Source organism: Schistocerca gregaria, chromosome 11 (genome assembly GCF_023897955.1).
Source record: "Schistocerca gregaria isolate iqSchGreg1 chromosome 11, iqSchGreg1.2, whole genome shotgun sequence".
NCBI lineage: Eukaryota > Metazoa > Arthropoda > Insecta > Orthoptera > Acrididae > Schistocerca > Schistocerca gregaria.
Window position 1 is genome coordinate 14,809,272 of NC_064930.1, and position 21,087 is coordinate 14,830,358.

At 42.9% G+C, this 21,087-nt stretch overlaps 1 protein-coding gene across 1 annotated transcript in view; it reads right to left on the minus strand.

Annotated features, from left to right (window-relative positions):
• LOC126295394 (uncharacterized) overlaps nucleotides 1-21,087 on the minus strand; it is a 766,077-nt gene that overhangs the window by 177,221 nt on the left and 567,769 nt on the right. Inside the window, exon 5 of the mRNA XM_049987875.1 lies at nucleotides 17,269-17,412. Coding sequence (XP_049843832.1) covers nucleotides 17,269-17,412 — 144 coding nt within the window. The remainder of the gene's footprint in view (nucleotides 1-17,268; nucleotides 17,413-21,087) is intronic.

Below are 21,087 nucleotides of genomic sequence, written 5' to 3' on the forward strand. Positions count from 1 at the left end.
CGCAAATATAAAACAGAATGAACGGACTTCACTTTTCGGTATGTACTTACTTACGTTGGCAACATGTACATAAACAAAGCAAATAACAAGAGACATAAATTGAACACAAAGTAGTTACAACTTTAAATCGGTTTTTGGTTTAATATTCGCAGCTAGCAACAGACGAATGATTGTGCTCCACACCAATTAGCGCAAAGAACATGAAAATTGTGAAGAAAAAAGTTTGTAACGTGAAAATGTGGTGACGCCTCGTAAGTGAAGTTATATTGCGACCCACAGTCTGCGACCAAATGAGAGGAAACGCACATGCCAACCAAAAACCGGATTAACTGTACGTAATCAATTATTCACGAAAAAAAATTATATTTGAACTACAAATATCGCAGAAGATTCCACTGGAAACGCGTAAAAGTGAAATGAGGAAAGCGTCTAGAACAAATAAAATACATCATAGCAAGAAAATGGCGTTTTTATTAACAAAATGAATATTTCTGTGCTTGCAGCAGGTGACTGCCACGTAAACAAACTTCTTATTCATTTTTGCCTGAAGACATTTCGTTTGCAACGTAAGAATACTTTATAACTACATGTATTAAAACCAAATTGCCAATTACCCTTTCCACCATCGCTAAAAAAGCCTTTACAGGCAGGATAAGTCGATTTCTTTTACCCAAGTATTTTACAGCGCTGATCGAATCTTCGTGTCAAACACCTTGGCGTAAAGTACCAAGTACGATATTATGTGAATCATCTATAATGTCTATAAAGTGTCGCTCACCTCAGCCTTGCGAGTAGTTGTGAAAGAGCAGTCGTAATAATTACCACTTCAAACGTTATACTCCAACTGCCAATTCGATATTTCGTTGCCAAAATGCCGTATTTATTTTTTAATTAACGTGCTTTCCCCGACAAAAACGCTAATGAAAAATAGTTTCACACGACGTTAGAGTGTCCTTTAATACGCCTGAGAATGGTGACATGATATTTGAAGACAGCGGAAAAGCCTCCACTGAACATAAAACGTATGCCATCATGTGTAGAACTCCATTAATAAATTTGCCACTAGTGACTTCTACACAGTTTGAGATCTTCCAGTGCATTTGAAAGTCATGTTTGACAGGTAGCCAGTAATTGGTTGTTGTTTCATGACACAAACGTGAGACTGGCCAAAACAGTAGTTCAGCTTTATCATAAGCTGACAGTCGCCATAAGAAAACTGCATTCAAGTCGCACCTTTTCCCTAACATAAGGCTGTTTGCAGAGACCTTCGTGCGTAGGCCTCTGCACCCTACATCCATTCTAATCTGCTTACCGTCGGTAGGCCTCGGTCTCTCTCTCTCTACATTTTAGCCTCCATTACCAAACTGAAGATTCCTTTATACCTAACAGTATGTCCTGTCATCTAACCCCTCTTTTAGACAGGTTGAGCCATAATTTCCTCTTTCGACTTTGTTTAATTCAGTACCTCTTCTTTAGTTATACGATCTTTGTATGTAATCTTCAGCAGTCTTCTCTATCACCACGTTTTGAAAGCGTTCACTGTCTTCTGACAGAACTGTTCATCATCCACGTTCCACTTACATACAGAATATCTTTATAAAATATTACCCAACCATTAAAATTTAAATTCGATGTGAAAAATTTTCTTTTCCAGAAACGCTGTTCTTGCTATTGACAGTCCAATATTTTCTTCTCAACTACTGCTCGCCCTTGAAGCCATTGAAGTCTTAGAACTGCAGTTTGGTTTCTGTACAAGTTGTAGATAATTTTGTATTCCTGTGTTTTATCGCTGATACCTGACCGCCTTGATAACTGAGTGGTCAGCCGTCCTACGGGCCCGGGTTCGACTCCCGGATGGGTGGGGGATTTTATCCGCTCACGGACTGGGTGTTGTCTTCGCCATCACTTCATCCCCGTCCGGCGCGCAGTTCGCCCGATGTGGCGTCGAACGTAATAAGACGTGCAGCGAGGCGGCCGGACCTGCCCCGCAAGGGGCCTCCCAGCCAATGAAGCAAACGCTCATTTAAATTTCCATCGCTGATACTTGCTGAGCTTCAAAGCCAAATTTCTCTAAATTTGAAAATGCTTTGATCACAGTTTTGCCTTTTTCAGTCTGTCTAATTATCTGAGTGGTAGGGTCGGTATTGCCTCTCGTGTTCAGACATTTCACAGGAATATAAGGTTGTGGTCATGTTATTTTGTTAGCCCCTCCCCCTCTCCTTTATACATATCTCTTCCACCTTCTAGTCTTCTCTTATTTGCTTAGTTCTGGCTTGCCAAATGAGTACTTGACAGTTGCTTCTCGTTTGAGCAAGATTTTCTTTCTTATTTAATGTCTGCATCTATGTTTTGCAAAGACAAAACCGCTATTGAGATTTTGGACTCTCTTTCAACGTCATTTTCAGACATCTCTATTCCGCATGGCCTACTTAATGTGGTGCATGTTTATATTTTCCCCTGTTGTCAATTAAACTTAATATATCATGTTTTATCCAAGGATTTATACTGTACCATATTCCCATTTATGTCCTCTGCTGCATTCGACACTTCTTCTATCAAATATATCCGTTCGTATTGTAGTGGATTCCTTTCCCTGTTTCAGTCAGTCGTTGTCTGACAGTACCTTTACGATTATCGAAAATCTCTGGATCTTAACGGACCCAGGTGCCATCTCCTTAATCTGCTACCGTTACTGTCTCTCTAGTTGTAAACTGCAGTTCTAACAAATAGATCATCGTCGGTCTACGTCTGACATTTTAAAGTTTTTGTCTCGCTTAACTATCAGAATAATCACTATAATCACTTTCACTGTACATTGTTTCAGTCTGTTCATCACCTGTGGTGTAGGTAGGCATGTAAACTTGTATCGCTGTGGTGTGACTGTTAGCGTTATATCTATCTTGGTAATGATAATGTCAATAGCAATTTAGAGATGGAGCTGAGTGCTGTGGTACTACTTCATTCGTACTTTCAATAGCTAACAGTCACAGAGTGGCTGAAATACATAATGAATATTGATGCTCAACTGTCACACATTTTTAATTATAAATAAATTATCAGAGAACAGCTAATGCCCTATCATTACAGAAAACAGTGTTTAGGTACTGGAATCGGTGGGTTCAGGAGGGTAATACGGAACGCCGTGCTGGATCCCAACGGCCTCGTACCACTAGCAGTCGAGATGACAGGCATCTTATCCACATGACTGTAAAGGATCGTGCAGCCACGTCTCGATCCCTGAGTCAGCAGATGGAGACGTTTGCAAGACATCAACCATCTGCACGAACAGTTCGACGACGTTTGCAGCAGCACGGACTATCAGCTAGGAGACCCTGGCTGCGGTTACCCTTGACGCTGCATCACACACAGGAGCGTCTGCGATAGTGTACTCAACGACTGACCTGGGTGCACGAGTGGCAAAACGCCATTTTTCCGGATTAATGCAGGTTCTGTTTACAGCATCGTGATGGTGGCATCCGTGTTTGGCGACACAGCGATGAACGCACACTGGAAGCGTGTATTCATCATCGCCATACTGGCGTATCACACGGCGTGATGGTATGGGGTGCCGCTGGTTACACGCCTCAGTCACCTCTCGTTCGCATTGACGGCACTTTGAACAGTGGACGTTACGTTTCAGATTTGTTACGACCCGTGGCTCTACCCTTCATTCGATCCTCCAGAACCCCACATTTCAGAAGGATAATGCACGACCGCATGTTGCAGCTCCAGTACGAGCCTTTCTGGATACAAAACATGTTCGACTGAGGCCCTGGACAGCACATTCTCCAGATCTTTCACCAATTCAATACGTCTGGTCAATGGTGGCCGAGCAACTGGCTCATCGCAATAAGCCAGCCACTACTCTTGATGAACTGTGGTATCGTGTTGAAGCTTCATGGGCAGCTGTACCTGTACACGCCATCCAAGCTCTGTTTGACTCAATGCCCAGGCGTATCATGGCCTTTATTACGGCCAGAGGTGGTTGTTCTGGGTGCTGATTTCTCACGACCTAAGCACCCAAATTGCGTGAAAATGTAATCACATGTCAGTTCTAGTTTAATATATTTGTCCAACGAATACCCGTTTACCATCTGCATTTGTTCTTGGTGTCGCAATTGTAGTGGCCAGTAGTGTGTATTGGAGTTCTTTTTGGCCTCATGCTAAGGCATTGTGACACTTTACCATTATGACAGACAGGTCACTGCTTTACAATCTGATAGCTGCTGTATAGGTCGGTCCATTAACATGTATATGGATTATCCTTTACATACATTTTAATGATTTTATTGATTTATTCTGATAGTGTTTTATGTGTTCACATTCTTAAGTTGTAGTTGTATTACCTCTGGCCCCCCTCGCCGAGAAACGGTTGATATATTGTACTGTATTTTTTTGGGATTGGTTTGTGATTATTTAAGATTTTATGATATCATTTATGCTTACTACTTTCGTTGTATTTCTTGATAATTCTATTGTTATTTTCGATACCGTTACATGTGAGACACGTTGAAGAGTTACATTACCCATTCACAACCCTCCTTTAAAATGTGGGATGTTATATTATTGCTTTCTTGTGGATGTTGCTCCACTGTATTTGAGGAGTATTAATTGCTTGTAGAGGCTTAAAGCTGCTTTTATATGTACGAGGGTCACTCCAAAAGAAATGCACACTATCTTTTTTAAATCCATATTTTATTCTACATGTTTGAAAATTTTACAGTGTGTAGATACATCATTTAGGAATAATATTTTCATTTCTCCACATAATTTCCATCCCTCTCAACTGTCTCACGCCATCTTGGAACCAGCGCCTATGTACCCGCACAGTAAAATTCTGGAGCAACCTTTTGGAGCCACTGTTTGGCAGCATGCACAAGGGAGTGACCATCTTCAAACCTTGTTCCACGAAGAGAGTCTTTTAGTTTCCCAAAGAGATGATAGTCACATGGAGCCAGGTCAGTACTGTAAGGCGGGTGTTTCAGTGTCCTTTAACTCTCTGCACATTGTCTGGGGTGTGTGCAGTACGAGGCCTGCCGCTGCGAGGTCAATCCTCAATATTGCCGTGCCCGCTTTCATCACGGAACCTGCTCGCCCACCGACTAACTGTGCTGCGATCGACAGCAGCATCTCCATACACCTTTTTCAGCCTCTTGTGGATGTTTCCCACTGTCTCGTTTTCACAGCACAGGAATTCTATGACAGCATCTCGAAGACATGCTGTGACGGCGCCACTCACGGGAACAGGTTGAACTAAGTTTGAAAACTAGCTGGAAGGATGTATCTACACACTGTAAGACTTTCACACATGAAGAATGAAAACTGTATTTTCACAAACATAGTGTGCACTTCTTTTGGGATGGCGCTAGTACTTTTGATTTTATTTTTTTAACTTCTCCATTTATTGGTCATACACTTCATGCCATTCAATTAAATGTTTAATTGCTTACACCATAGGTCCCTGATATTTTCTTGGTTCTCAATAACTTTTACAAGCCCACTAGTTATTTGTCTGAAGTTCCACACTGATGTCATAAATTTATATATTGCGCATTGACCACTCACAGGAAAAGTATTCCATGTAACTCCTGCTTGACTGCAAGCTACATGTATGTGTTTCATTATTTCAGCCACACATCTGTATATAAAATTATGTATCATTCACAGGTCTTTTGTGTGATACCTTGATTTATACATTGTACCTAGGATTTGGCACTGTTGTTTTCATGTTACTTTAACGGTTTTCATCATAGGTAACTTTATTTAGATTATTATCATGTAATGCTTACTCAGCAGACAGAAAAAGAGAAGAACTGGTTTGATAAGTGATGGTTGTTTTTGTACGGTTTTTACTTAAGACTGTGTTTTAAAGTTATCCTTGTATGTCATCATTTACGTCGACTGGACATCTTCTTGGAATGGCATTTGAGGTTACAAATGCTTTGGCTTCTAATGCTATGCCCTGAGTACATATCCCCAGTTACTCATTGTGTGTGCATGGGGAATATTGTTGATGCATGAAAAGTTTTGGTATTACATATTATTGCTCATGAGACTGGTAATTAATACGACTATATGATTCAGCGTGGTTGACATGTTAGTTACCTTTCTCGATTTCATATCTTTACGAAGTTTTCCACATTCGGTTTTGTTACCATTTGCATTTTCTGACGCTCATTCAAGCGCTAAATGATGGTCAGTGACCGAAACCGGAAATAAATTAATGTTCTTACGCAGCTAAGTTTCATGAATTTCCTGAAGCTGGCTGCCGTGGTCGAGCGGTTCTAGGCGCTTCAGTCCGGAACCGCGCTGCTGCTATGGTCCCAGGTTCAAATCCTGCCTCGGCATGGATGTGTGGGATGTCCTTAGGTTAGTTAGGTTTAAGTAGTTCTAAGTCCAGAAGACTGATGACCTCAGATGTAAGTCCCAAAGTGCTTATAGCCATTTGAACCACTTTTGAACTAATTTCCTGAAACATTAACTGCCAATGTTTCGCCCGTCCCCATAAGCACTAAATGTCGGCAATTTTTCTACACTGATGAAGGACATTTTGTGATTTCTAAGATAGGTTTAATAAAAATGAAGTATCACTGACGATACACACACACACACACACACACACACACACACACACACACACACATACAGACATACATACATACACACACACACACACACAGTGTGAGTCACGTGGTTACACATAAACGCGGTTTTAGCCTTTCCGCCAAATGTTACAACTCTGACGGGCACGTGCTTTTTGTCTGGTACCAGGAGATATTGAGGCAAGTATCATTTTCTTTTTTTTTTTTACATAGAACTGTATACTTTTTATTCGATAGCTCTTGGGAAGTTAGCTACAGTGATGGAAGCGTTTGCTAATGCTGACATTGAAACCCGTGGCAAGAAAAGAGAAAAAGTTAGAGAAATGTTCTACAATTCGAGAGCGTGGTGGCCGGAATCGGATTACTGGTACAAATACCGCCAAATCAAATACTGTGTCAGAATGACGACCCATCTGTCTTTTTGCTTCTGTCTGCACTGCTGGCCGCTCATAGCTGTGAGCAGACACGTACTCCATTGAGAGGAAGTCGGATGTGCTACTTTCGTATGGTGAATGCAAAAGAATGCAGTACAGCAGTACAGTGCTATCCACCCGGATCGCCAATGTGCGATGCGCCAGGCAGTTGAACGAATTATTAAAGACGCTTGTGTTGAGCGGCTGCGTGAACGTCAAAAGCAGGCAAGATAGAAGACTGCAACTGACAGAGAACAAAAAGAAGTTGTTCTGGCTCTGGCGCTAATGAATCCGGGCAGTGGTACGAGACATATTGGCAAGGAATGTGGAATCAGGCAGGCGAGTGCCATTCCCACCCTGCACCGACGCAATTTCCATCCCTATCATCTGCCACCACTTCAGACATTTGACGACCGCGATTTCGAAAGTCGTACAGAATTTAGTCGGTTTGCCCTTCAGCAACTGAGAGACGACCCTCCGTTTTTGTAACTCGTGAAAGCAACGTTTACTAACCATACTAATGTTCATCAGGTGCGACGTCAACGGCCGTGGAGCGTAAACGTATGGTGGAGCGTCACAGGAAGTTACAGTGTGGGGCCTTACTTCGCCTCAGGCGTTCTAAATGCCACCATGCTCTCAAAGTCTAGGACAGTTCTCGATTTTTTTACGACGGGTTTCAACGTCAACATTAACAAACGCTCTATCACTGTAATTTGCTTCGCAAGATCTATCGAATGCAGTAGTAAAAAGTACATGGCTCCAATTACAGAAAGGTACTTGCTTGAATTTCTCCGCTGATACAGCGCTAAAACGTTAACCCAACAAAGACATACCTGCCCCTAGATGCTCTAACATTTGCTGAAAACTGTTTCGATTAGTGTAACAGGTCACAAAATATAAAAGGATGTTACGTCTTACGTGACTCGCCCTGTATACGAAAATTTTTGCTTACGAGAAATTAAAGGTATCCATGTAGCAAACAAATTACAAATTGCGCAAGTAATCTAAAAGTATTGAAAATAAAGTAAAGTCTATGTCTTATTGTTTGTGACAAGTACATTACACTGTTTCTATCATATTCTATAGGGAAGAATCATTAGTAGAAAATAAAGCAAAAATGACTATAATTAACTGTATAGAACACATTCCTTTCCATCAACATTGTTCTTCTTATACTCTAACTTTACATTTTGTTGATCTGAGTGGAGGAATCTCATTGATTAAGTCATTGAAGTGAAATTTGGAAACTGTTTCGTAGTCTGTCGACATGAATTTGACAGTCTGCTTCACCTATGCTCGTCGTATTACCTCTTTTTATCATCTTTAATTTGCTGAGACTGTGTCCAAATGCTCATATTTCGAAAAGAAAAAAAATCAACACATCCAAACGTGAATGTACGTGCTCTTCATCGGCTCTTTCTACTGGAATTTAAAAGCAGCTATTTCATGAACTCAGTTCCGGTGTGTAAATATTCCTAATTCTTTTTTTCACTAAAATCGTCTGCAGATTTTTCCAGATAATGTACAGAGCTCTCATTTAACGCTTTCCTGATAGGAAATTAAAGTGAGATGAAATGGAGTGTTGTATGTCGGACCTGCTTCCAATTTTATTTACAATATTATTCTAGCGAATACCGTGTAGGAGTCCGAGTGAAACAGTTTCAGTCCGCTCCTCAGTTGGCAGAAATCGGCAAAAATAAGAAAGCCTTGGCTCCAATGCCCAGTGGCGAACCTTTGAAGTCCTGCAATTCTAGCGAAATAACAACAAAGCTGCACTGTGGTACATGGGCTGGATGTGTAGGCTGTACGAACCAAGCGGGATGTTGACACACAACGTGAGTGACATTTCCTTATGACGCCGCTTGTAGCACGTTGCACTCTGCGTGACAACAACTTGCGTTTCAGGCTCGTTCCGAGAGAAAGACTTCCTCTGACATGCGGAAGACGGAAACCAGTGACAGTGAGTTAGGACGACACACGTGGAACTCCCGGTGAGTTCTTAAATCGCCTTTCACTTCTTTGTTTTTTTTTTCCATTTTCCAACGGGTCGCCCCCTTTTTGCCTGCTTCCTGGGTCACAGCCTCGGCACAGCACTCAGTAGGGCTACGCGATGCCTGTCGTGTCTGTGTGTGGACTTCGCTGACAAGATCTACACGGCAGTTCGCTACTGCGGCAGCCACCTTTGGAAACCCGTTCGTTCGGTTGACTATCAGCAGGTACGAACAGATTTCAAGCGACAGCACGGGCTCGATGCGTTGTCTACGTGTTCCGATACGTTTGGTCCTTAGCGGCTTGCTCTGCAACTACAGCAGGCTGCGAGTTACGAATCGAAACTTGCAGACGTGCTCTTTCGACTCGCACGTGTCGTTTCTTTTCGTATGCCCTTTAATTTTTCTGCAGTTATCTCGAATCACTAGAGGTACTTATGAGTTACCCTGCATGAATATAAATGTGAGTAGCCACCACTTCAAATGAATGTCTCACTCCTATACCATTAGGACTGCTTTTTGTTTTTAGTAGACAATGGCTGGTTGCTGTTATTGCTGCATTGAAAGAACTTGTCATGCTATTGTAAATATAATACTGCCATTAATCTGTATATTTTAAAAATTTTTGTTCCATAATAATTTTGGAAAATTAAGCAAATACTGTAACGAGAGTAAGCTTTTGTTAAGTGTAGTTTATCTGTTTAAAATAACCTATTTGACTTAGTTGGAATAAATTCGTAAATAATTATGTAATATTTCAAGTAGATTGTAATTAATTATGTCAATTTTGTATGTATAGGCTGTCATACAATTGTAGATGGTTTATACTTAAGTCTTTGTAAGGAGAAGTGTAAACTGTAAAGGTGTAGGGATCACAGGTAGAACGGAACTCCGTTCTGTGGTGGAATGGAAAAGGTGGTGGGGCGCGCGAGTGAGATTTTGGAGCCCAAGTGGCTCACACAGTCGGTAGCTGCCCTGCAAGTGGTGAACACGCATTACGTTGGTCAAACACTAGAGGCCCCGAATCTCCCTTCAAGACTGGGTGTTTGGCCTCGGACGTGTTCTACACGATTGGCGCAGTATGGCAATAAATTAATAGCTCAGAAGTTTGCAATTTTATCGTCGCCACAAAGGGGAAGACAGAGCAATGTACACCGAGAGCCGTACCTGCGCAATGTTACTACGCAGCACCGCCTCAGGCCACCTTCGGTATCAGTAACAGGCAAAGTACTTTATTTATAAGTGTATCACAGTGTGAACCATCCATCTTCAGTGGAATAAGTGTTAAATGTACCTTTGTGTTCAACCGTGTAAGTAGGCTGTTTAGGTTTTCTTATTGGTAACACCGCTTAGCGCCCGGTATGAAAAATCACTGGCTGTGCTGTGCGCAGTGTGTGTTTAGTTTGCATTGTTGTCTGCCATTGTAGTGTTGAGCAGAGGCAGCTGGATGCTAACAGCGCGTAGCGTTGCGCAATTGGAGGTGAGCCGCCAGCAGTGGTGGACGTGGGGAGAGAGATGGCGGAGTTTTGAAATTTGTAAGAATTGGTGTCATGAACTGATATATATATATTATGACTATTAAGGTAAATACATTGTTTGTTCTCTATTAAAATCTTTCATTTGCTAACTGTGCCTCAGTAGTTAGTGACTTCCGTAGTTTGAATCTTTTAGTTAGTTGGCGGTAGTGGCGCTCGCTGTATTGCAGTAGTTCGAGTAACGAAGATTTTTGTGAGGTAATTGATTTGTGAAACGTATAGGTTAATGTTAGTCAGGGTCATACTTTCGTTGGGATTTTTTGAAGTCAGATTGCGTTGCGCTAAAAATATTGTGTGTCAGTTTAAGCACATTCGTGTATAATTGTTCAAAGAGGACGTTTCACATAGACCAGTCGTGTAGAAATTTTTCTAAGGGGACGTTTCAACCGTAATTTTCCTATTTCATTTACCTGAGTAGGGTCCATACCTAAACGAATTTATTCCGAGTATCCTGATGTTTATTGGAGCTGGAATAATAGTAAATTACTGGCAATAATACTGTTTCGGTAGTAACTTCTGAAAATCATTATTAAATATAAAAGTTTGCACGTATCAGTTTAAGGGCCACCGCTTTGCGTGACCATAAGTTTTCAATCGTATTTCTGAAACTGAAGTAACATAATTGTTTAACTGCAACAATCTTAACAGTAAATGTTTCTGTTGCTTCTCCATGTCAAAGAAAGGCAGACAAATATTGTTGTTGGTAAAACGTTAACAAATAACAGTCCTAAATAAAAGATATGTAGTCGTGTTAGATAATAGTTTTGGCCATATGAACGGTCAGCCACTCTCGGGACGCCCTGCCACAGCCGCTGCTCCGCTCCAGACGTGCTGAATCGCGTGGATGCCGTTATTCGTGCCGACCTGCGCATCACAACTCGACAATTAATTCTACAGTTGTCGGCCAGCATTAGAAGTGTGTCTGCAATGATCGAGACTCTCCGATATTCGAAAAGCTGCTCACGATGGGTTCCACGAATGCTCACAGCCGACCACAAGATTCAAACCATCTCAATTGTTGGAACATATTGAGACCGACGGAGAGGCCTTTCCGTCTCGGATCGTTAATGGGTACGACAGCTAGATGTACCTCCTTGCGCCGGAAACTAAAAGGCAGTCCATGGAGTTGCATCGTCCTCATTCACCACGAAAGAATAAATTCGAGGCAACCCCCTCTGCCGGGAGAGTCATGGTGACAGCCTTCTGCGATTGTGATGGCGTCATTCTCGTGGATGTGATGTCAAGAGCGTTTCAACTCAGGGGCATACGTAAAGACTCTGAATGAACTCAAGAACAGTTTCCGACGTGTTCGATCGGACAAGAATCGAGCAGAAATCTTGCTCCAACACGATAATGTACGTCCACACACAAGTGTGGGAACCAGGGAAAACATCGCCAAACTGGGTTGGACATCATTGCCTCATCCACCCTATTGTTCTGACCTGGCACTCTCAGATTTATATCTGTTGGGCAGACTTAGATTCTCTATAGGGAACAACACTTTGTAGAGGACGAGAGTGTCAGCCATGCAGTGAAAACATGGGTACGCCTACAGGACCAGCAGGGAATAAACGCTCTTCCACGACGTTGGCTACGGGCATAGAACGTAGAAAAATAGGACACAGACAAGACATACTGATGTAAATTTTCACCAAATTCTGACCCTTAACAAAAAATATCTTCTGAGAAAAAACTGGAGCATGAACGACCCTTGCGGCCATACCTCTACACTCAAAAGACCAGAAAGGCAGACCAAATTGTCCCTCTATAACGGTTACGGGACCCATTTCTGGAGCCTATAAGAAATCGTGTTAACAGATGTTATGAAATGTGGAGAAACAATCCGTTCTAAAACCACAACGAGCTCTCAGAGTGGAAATACCACCAGGAGCATGGATACAAAATTTGAAAAACTGCTCATCAGTCTGATCTAAATATTTGATTTTTTCACTTACTAATTTTGCATATTTATTTAGTGTCATCTGGTTATTATTCCTTTTAGGGTATTACTGTTACAAAATACTAGCATTGCACAAGTGTAAAATCTTGAGTGACCTAAGTAAAATTCCTTTTATATCAAGAAAAGTTACTTTCTTGAAAAAGCAGTTGACTGGATATCTAGGACATAAGCGTTGCAGCTCCAAGTCGCTGTTTTGATTCTTGGTAATAGCAACTTCCTTTTTCTTTTGTTTTAAGTCTATATTTATAAACATCTGTAATTACTAATTTATGAAACTATAACTATTCACTATGTAATTTGGCCCAAAAATAAAAAAAAATTGTTTTTCATTTCTCGCCATCTTCCACACCAATTCTGCATTCACCGCTCTTCCCTCTTTATCCATCCACCTTCTCCTCCTGACTCTCTCTATCTCCTTCTCCTACATCTTTCTATACACATACTCCTAACCTTCTGTCTTTCCATCTCTTCCTACACCTCTCTCTTTCCAACTTCTCCACACACACTCTCTGTCCATCACCTGCTCCTCTCTCCTTGTCCATTTCTTCCACCTCCCCTCACTGTCTGCCAATCTTCACCTCCCCCCCTCTGTCTTTCAGCCCATCTCCTCCTCCCATCTCTCTCTTTTCCATCCCCACCTCCTCCAGATCCTTACCTTCCTGACCCTTTCAGTATAAATCTCTTCTCCTCCTCACTCAGCTCATTTGTGGCAAACAACATTTATACCTCTTGTAATGGATTCCTATACTACTCACGCATTGAGAAAGTTTTGCAGTGTCGCCTAAATGTCAGATATTATAAACTCTTTCCATACTTACTGACAATCGTATATGAGGTAGGTGGTCATTAGTACAATGTACTTCCTTCCACATCGTAAGTAGGATATGTACCATATGTGGCTGCAATTAAACTAGTGGTTTAAGAGGGAATGTGGAACATTCATACATGTGCGAACACACACACACATTTCCATGTGACATAGATATAAAAAATAAATAAGAATGAGGAAGAAGTTGTTCCTTCTGAGAATGGAACCAGCAACTACACAATAGTTAAACTAATACACTGATCACTCGACTGCTGGTAACACCACAACAAGTTTTAAGATGTTTTTTACGTAAGAGCGCTCGGAAGCTGTCTAATCTCCCAAATATATTTTTCGAGTTTTTTCAGAAATGCATAGTACAACTATAGTGAATTAATGTCTGGAGAACTGACCTTCAGACACTGTAAGTCTGGAGAGATTGGCAGAGAGGAGAGCAGCTGGTCAGGGCCACTGGTGAGGACAACCCTTGAAATAAAAAGTACGAGGTATCTTCTCTCTCAACCACCTCATTCATATGAGACAGTTTTTGGGCACACACTGGACGAGTGCTGTCGCAACAATTTAGAAATAATATTTTTGCTATATTACCTCTAAATGCTTTTGACTTCTCGTCACCCTAAAAAAAAATGGGGTTGGCATCCAAAGCTTTGGCTGCAACAAATCAGTCCGACATATTCACACAGACTGAAGTCATAATAGGTGGTAATATCTTGTCCATAAGAACTTTGTCAACTCGTTAAGATATAGGACAAATGCTTGAATCTGGATGGTGATTATGTGGACAAGTAATAAACTCTGCACACAAGAAACAAGTCAGCCCATCAAAACTGCTCGCTATGGAGCGCTGTAGGCTGTACATCTGGCACCCGGCGCTCTTACTACCCTCCAAGTAGTGGCAAGGATTTGCTGATATGATACTCTGAAACTTCCCAGCAGATTACAACTGTGTGCCGGACCGTGACTCGAACTCGGGACCTTTGCCATTCACGGGCAAGTGCTCTACCAACTGAGCTACCCACGCACGACTCACGCTCGGTCCTCACACCTTTACTCCTGCCAGTACCTCGTCTCCTACCTTCCTAATTTTACAGAAGCTCTCCTGCGAACATTGCAGAACTAGCACTCCTGAAAGAAAGGATACTGTGGAGACATGGCTTAGCCACAGCCTGGGGGATGTTTCCAGAATGCGATTTTCACTGTACAGAGGAGTGTGCGCTGATATGAAACTTCCTGGCAAATTAAAACTGTATGCCGAACCGAGACTCGAACTCGGGAGCTTTGCCTTTTGCGGGCAAGTGCTCTACAGTCTGTTGGGTGGAGACGCCCAGTAAGGTAGGTCAGCATGGAGGTGTGGCAGAGTGACAGTGATGTTTGGACAAGTCCTTGACCAAACTGCGACTGAAGTTTCATGAATTGCTGATGTATCAATGGAGACAGTTCAGTGCGTCTTCGAGGAAGGGCGTAGCCCTTGCAACAGTGCTACATGGTGTAGGGACCATGGTGGACATGGGATGCTAACTGGCAGGTGTCAGAAACAAGTGTTGGCCTTGTGGGCAACAATCGGTTTCAAACCTGAAATTACTGCTTTTAATGAATACTGGTTCATCTCAACCAGTGTCATCCAGCGTCTGACCGAACACTGCGAAGGGGACTGCGTGCAATGTATATTTGGCACTTCTCACAGCAGCTGAAGATGCTGCGCTGGGGCCAGCTAACACAGGTCGTGTACGGTGTTTGACCAGAGGCATTGTGGTCTGACTAGGCGTTGTTTGCGACGACAGTCTGCTGACGCGGTATAGTTGAGGCCACAGCAGGTTCTGAGATGCTTTCGGGCTGCTTTCCGTGCTGCGAATTGGGCTTACCCATTCAACTTAGCGTAACTATGAACCAGGCCATGCCCTTTCATGGTGAGCACATAGCGGACACACCTGTGTTCCAAGATGTAAATAGCCGTGTTTACACACAACGTTCCTGGTTTGGTGAACAACTGGGCGCCATTTCCCACCTCGACTCTCCCGCTAAGCACCCCATCTTAAGCTTATAGAAAATCTCAAGGATGATCTGAAACAGAGGATGAAATGTGGCCACTGATATCCCCAGAATTTGTTAGTACCCCAGTATATATCGGAAGTGATTGGTGTCAGCTGGACACGTCATGACTGAAGACGCTCGTGGAGTCTCTTCCACATCCAGTTCAGGCCATTGTAATGGTTGGATGGAGAGCTACACGGTAATACCTTCACGTCTTTAGCAGTTGAATGTTTCCTTTTCCAGTGCAACTACAAATTCACATTAAGATCTTTTTGCTTAAGTCACATTAGTATTTCATTATTTTGCTGATAACCCTTGGGAAGGTACTCTCCAGAGAGTCTTATTATATGCTGCACAAGACTCTGCAGATGGGATACTGTATGAGGTAGGCCCTACTGCGAAATTTTATTTGCGTCATATGTCCGTCAGTAAATATACACCTTTGTAACAGGGCAATAGTGCTACGTGAGGGACCTGTGTGTGATTCTTAGTAGTGCTCCGATCTTGTCCTCGATGGAAAGACTGGAGTGGGGTAACGCAGCCTTGTGATGTCATCTGAGGAGCTACTTGACTGAGGGTGGTAGGTACAGGATGGATCTGTACCAGTTCAGATCATGCGAGCATTGTCTCATTCTAGTACGTTGATGACAAGGTCCATTGCCCACTGAAATGTAATATAACGTAGTGACGCCATTTTGTTCGTTCGACCCGTTTCGTGAGTCCCGAAATACTGAAGACCTGCCTCATAGTCGCCGCCTGTGGTCAACATACTCAATACCCACAATGCCATACAACAGCCCCACGTGACTAGCGCCTAAGATGAGAGACACCTAGTTCGCTCCGCCATTCACGATCCTATAGGGAATTTCTTGTGTCTTGAGTCAGGAATCTGGTACAATTACAGAGAGAAAACTATATGTACTGACACTGAAACGACGTCCGTACCACGACAGACCTTCAGCCTGATGACCGTTACTGTGGACAGTATGCCGCCCATTGTCGTGGCTTCCTATGACGCGGCAGAAGAGAGAGGTGTACTGACGGCGGTGCGGCCAGCGTGAACACCGGGCATAGGAGTGATACCGATATTGTTTGTATCTTTCATTCTTTACTGTCATATACGCCCAGCACCTAGGATGCCATTGGGTACACAACACGATCACTGCAGGTTCGTATACTATAACTGGACAACTCCCATCAAATTTTCGATCTCTTCAGACTGGTGGCTGTGACATTCCTTCGACATTTTACGTGATATTATCTTTGAACAAAATAGCACGATCCTACATGTTGTCCCACATGTCCTAACCTTCTTCCACGTACAATGTGGCCCTACCCAGCATTTTCTCCAGACGTCTCACGCACTGGAAAACTTGTTTCAAGTTACCAAGAGACTTTCTCGCGAACATTCACCAGCCATTATGGTCCTTCAGTGTACAGCTTAGTACGGCTGTTACTTTCACAGGTGACAGCAATGTAAACTAAATATCGCGTCTTAGATGCAACAAAAACATCAAAAAATTAAACCATGCATTGCTTCTACTTTACTGTGTACACACTATTCGAAACAATTGCTATTGAGATATTCTTAACTGTCTTATACTCTTTAATGACCAACATTTTAGGCAAATGTGGGTCATCGACTGAGATAGTGGATGGAGAAGAAGGCATAGAAGGTGAGCAAAAAAAAAAAAAGAGAAAAAAGAGGTGGGGAAAGGCAGTGTATAGCATAGGAAGTCTTACCTGAGGTTGAGGATAGAAAAAAAAAGGTGTAGAAGTTGATCACAAACAAGTGGGAGGTGAAGCAATACATGTGCAGCAGGAAGGCCTACTAGGATTGAGAATGGAGAAGATGGCGTAGAAGCACAAAGAAGAGTTACGCAACGCAAATAGTGTGCAGCAGGGAGGCCTACCTGAGGTTGAGGATGGAGAAGAAGGCGTAGAAGGCGAGCACGAAGAAGAGGCACGCGAAGCCGTACGTGTGCAGCAGGAACGCCCACTTGAGATCGCGCCGGATATGTTGCACTGTGGGTGCCAGCACCAGAACCAGCGCGTGCCTGCAACCAGAAAATACGGTGTTCCTGAAGACGTGGTGCTAGTGGCGAAACGCCTCATCTACTTGAAACTCCTCACCCTTGCATGCTTAACACATCTTGCACATTATGTACCTGTAGCCCTGGCAAGAGCACTGTGTGTATCTGGAATGGTACCTCATAAGCCACTACGCAATAAATTTCCTTTCCTTCACGTCTTTGGTCACGCCTTTTTGTCACCAGACTAACGGTTTCGGTCTATAATGACCATCTTCAGACCTATTTTCGAAAAACATGTCCTAATGTACTGGAGCCATAGTGACACAGTCAAATGTGAAAGACAAAATTAGTACGAACATCGTCAAACGTATACAGGGTGGTCCATTGAAAGTGACCAGGCCAAATATCCCACGAAATAAGCATCAAACGAAAAAACTACAAACACCGAAGCTCGTCTAGCTTGAAGGGGGAAACCAGATAGCGCTATGGTTGGCCCGCTAGATGGCGCTGCCATAGGTCAAACGGATATCAACTGCGTTCTCTTAAATAGGAACCTCCATTTTTTATTACAAATTCGTGTAGTACGTAAAGAAATATGAGTGTTTTAGTTAGATCACTTTCTTCACTTTGTGATAGATGCCGTTGTAATAGCCACAAGCGTATAAGTACGTGGTATCACGTAACATTCCGCCAGTGCGGAAGGTATTTGCTTCGTGATACATTACCCGTGTTAAAATGGACCGTTTACCACTTGCGTAAAAGGTCGATATCGTGTTGATGTATGCCTATTGTGATCAAAATGCCCAACAGGCGTATGCTATGTATGATGCTCGGTATTCTGGACGACACCATCCAAGTGTCCGGACCGTTATCCGGATAGTTACGTTATTTAAGGAAACGGGAAGTGTTCAGCCACGTGTGAAACGTCAGCCACGACCTGCAACAAATGAAGATTCCCGAGTAGGTGTTTTAGCTGCTGTCGCGGCTAATCCGCACACCAGTAGCAGGCAAATTGCGCGAGAACCGGCAATCTCAAAAAAGTAGGTGCAGAGAATGCTATATCAACATCGATTGCACCCGTACCATTTTTCTATGCACTAGGAATTGCATGGAGACGATTTTGAACGTCGTGTACAGTTCTGCCACTTGGCACAAGAGAAATTACGGGACGATGACAGATTTTTTGCACGCGTTCTGTTTAGCGACGAAGTATCATTCACTCACAGCGGTAACGTAAACCGGCATAATATGCACTGTGGGGCAACGGAAAATCCACGATGGCTGCGACAAGTGGAACATCAGCGACCTTGGCGGGTTAATGTGTGGTGCGGCATTATGGGAGGAAGGATAATTGGCCCCGATTTTATCGATGGCAGTGTAAACGGTGCAATGTATGCTGATTTTCTATGTAATGCTCTACCGATCTTACCACAAGATGTTTCACTGCAGAATGACGAAGTACTTCCAACATGACGGATGTCCGGCACATAGCTCGCGTGCGGTTGAAGCGGTATTGAACAGCATATTTCATGCCAGGTGGATTGGTCGTCGAAGAACCATGCCGTGGCCCGCACGTTCACCGGATCTAACGTCCCCGGATTTCCTACTGTGGGAAAAGTTAAAGGATATTTGCTATCGTGTTCCACCGACAACGCCTAACAAAATGCGTCAGTGCATTGTCAATGCATGAGCGAACATTACGGAAGGCGAACTACTCGCTGTCGAGAGGAATGTCGTTACACGCACTGGCAAACGCATTAAGGTTGACAGCATTGAGCATTTATTGCATTAATGGAGTATATACAAGTAGTCACGCTGTAACAGCATGCGTTCACAGAAATGATAAGTTCACAAAGGTACATGTATCACATTGGAACAACCGAAATAAAATGTTCAAACGTACCTATGTTCTGTATTTTAATTTAAAAATTCAACGTGTTACCCACTGTTGGTCTAAAATTGTGAACCTTATGTTTGTGAGTATTACAGCACCTTCTATCACAAAGCGAAAAAAGTGGCCCAACTGAAAGATTCATATTTATTTACGTACAACACGAATATGTAACAAAACATGGAGGTTCCTATTTTAAAAAGCGCAGTTGATATCCGTTTGATCTATAGCAGCGCCATCTGGTGGGCCTACCATAGCGCATCTGGTTTCGACCTTCAAGCCAGACGAGTTTCGATCTTTGTAGTTTTTTCGTTTGACGCTTATTTGGTGAGATACTGGGCCCGGTCACGATCACTGGACCACCCTGTATGAGTAACAGCACATGCGAGAGTTATTTTGTCAGCAGCACTACCGTCCAGAACGAAACTTTACAGTACTTGAGGTCAGCTAGTATGCAACACTGCAGTTACACACATCATGTTACGTTGTTATGGTCTCAAGGGCCTTACTGCCCCAAACTGTGCACTGCATATCATATTTAAACTCTCTTCTTCTTTTCCCTACCATTTGTCTTGTATACCATGTTTCAGGATTTGGCAGAATTTTTTTCTAGTTACTTCTCTTATTAGCTGGATACCCCCCAGGCGCCGGAGTTGACAGGCCAATTCAAGGGAGGAAAGTCGTGTGCACAATCAGTGTGTCAAGTTGATTCTGTGAGCCAGGCCTCCGCTACAGTACGAGGAAGAGCGCTTACCAGCGGGCGGTAGAGCAGCGCAGTATGACTTTCATGTTTATGTTTACAATGAGTTCATTGGGGATATTGGATGGCCAGCTAGGCTAGGCACGAGTGGCAGGGCAAAAAACTGTTGCCGTTGGATCTCCACTACTCACCACTCATCCTAGACATTAGGGAGGGTCTTTTCCGGTTGCTTCAAAGGTTTTGTGCGGCGAAGATAACAGGAAGGTGAAAACTGACAGACTTCGAGAGCAGGACTTTGCTTTTGAAAGGATATAAAATTAACTTTTCAGATGAGATTTTAATCAGTTTCATATAAATATTTTCATTACCCAAGGAATAATTATTTTGTTATTACATACCCGAATTGGACAAGATATAGCTCAACTAATAGCTAGCAAAATCTTAATGTAGCATTAAATTTCGTCACCCTTAGTTACCAAAGAATAATGGGTAGAGCTTTAAATAGGTCATTAATTTATTCCTTAATTGTGTTACTTCTGCAGTTGGCCTTCGATACTGATCTGGAACAGCGTCTGATGAATTTCTCAACTCATTTGTGTCTCTTCACGGAGAAATGATATGTAATCAGTTTTGTGTCGGCAGAAGAGCCAACACCGTTTTACTAGAGGAGGCCACAATACAGGGGTTTTAGCTCACGCAGGCTGGCGTGAGGAGGGAAGAACTATACTGACGTGAGGTCTGGAACATGACAAGCAATAAGAGTTCAGAAAGCGGACGTAATTAGTATGATACCTAATTTTAATCCATTAATGATGAACATCGCTCTTGACAGTACATGAATCACAATATTATCTGTCCAGAGGACATAGTAACTGAATATGGCACCTTGCTAGGTCATAAGAAATGACGTAGCTGAAGACTATGCTAAACTGTCGTCTCAGCAAATAAGAGCGTATGTAGTCAATGAACCATGGGCAGCAAAGTCGGCTGTACAACTGGGGCGAGTGCTAGGGAGTCTCTCTAGACTAGACGTGCAGTGTCGCGGTGCTCGGTCTGCAATCACTGATAGTGGCGACACGCGGGTCCGACGTATACTGACGGACCGCGG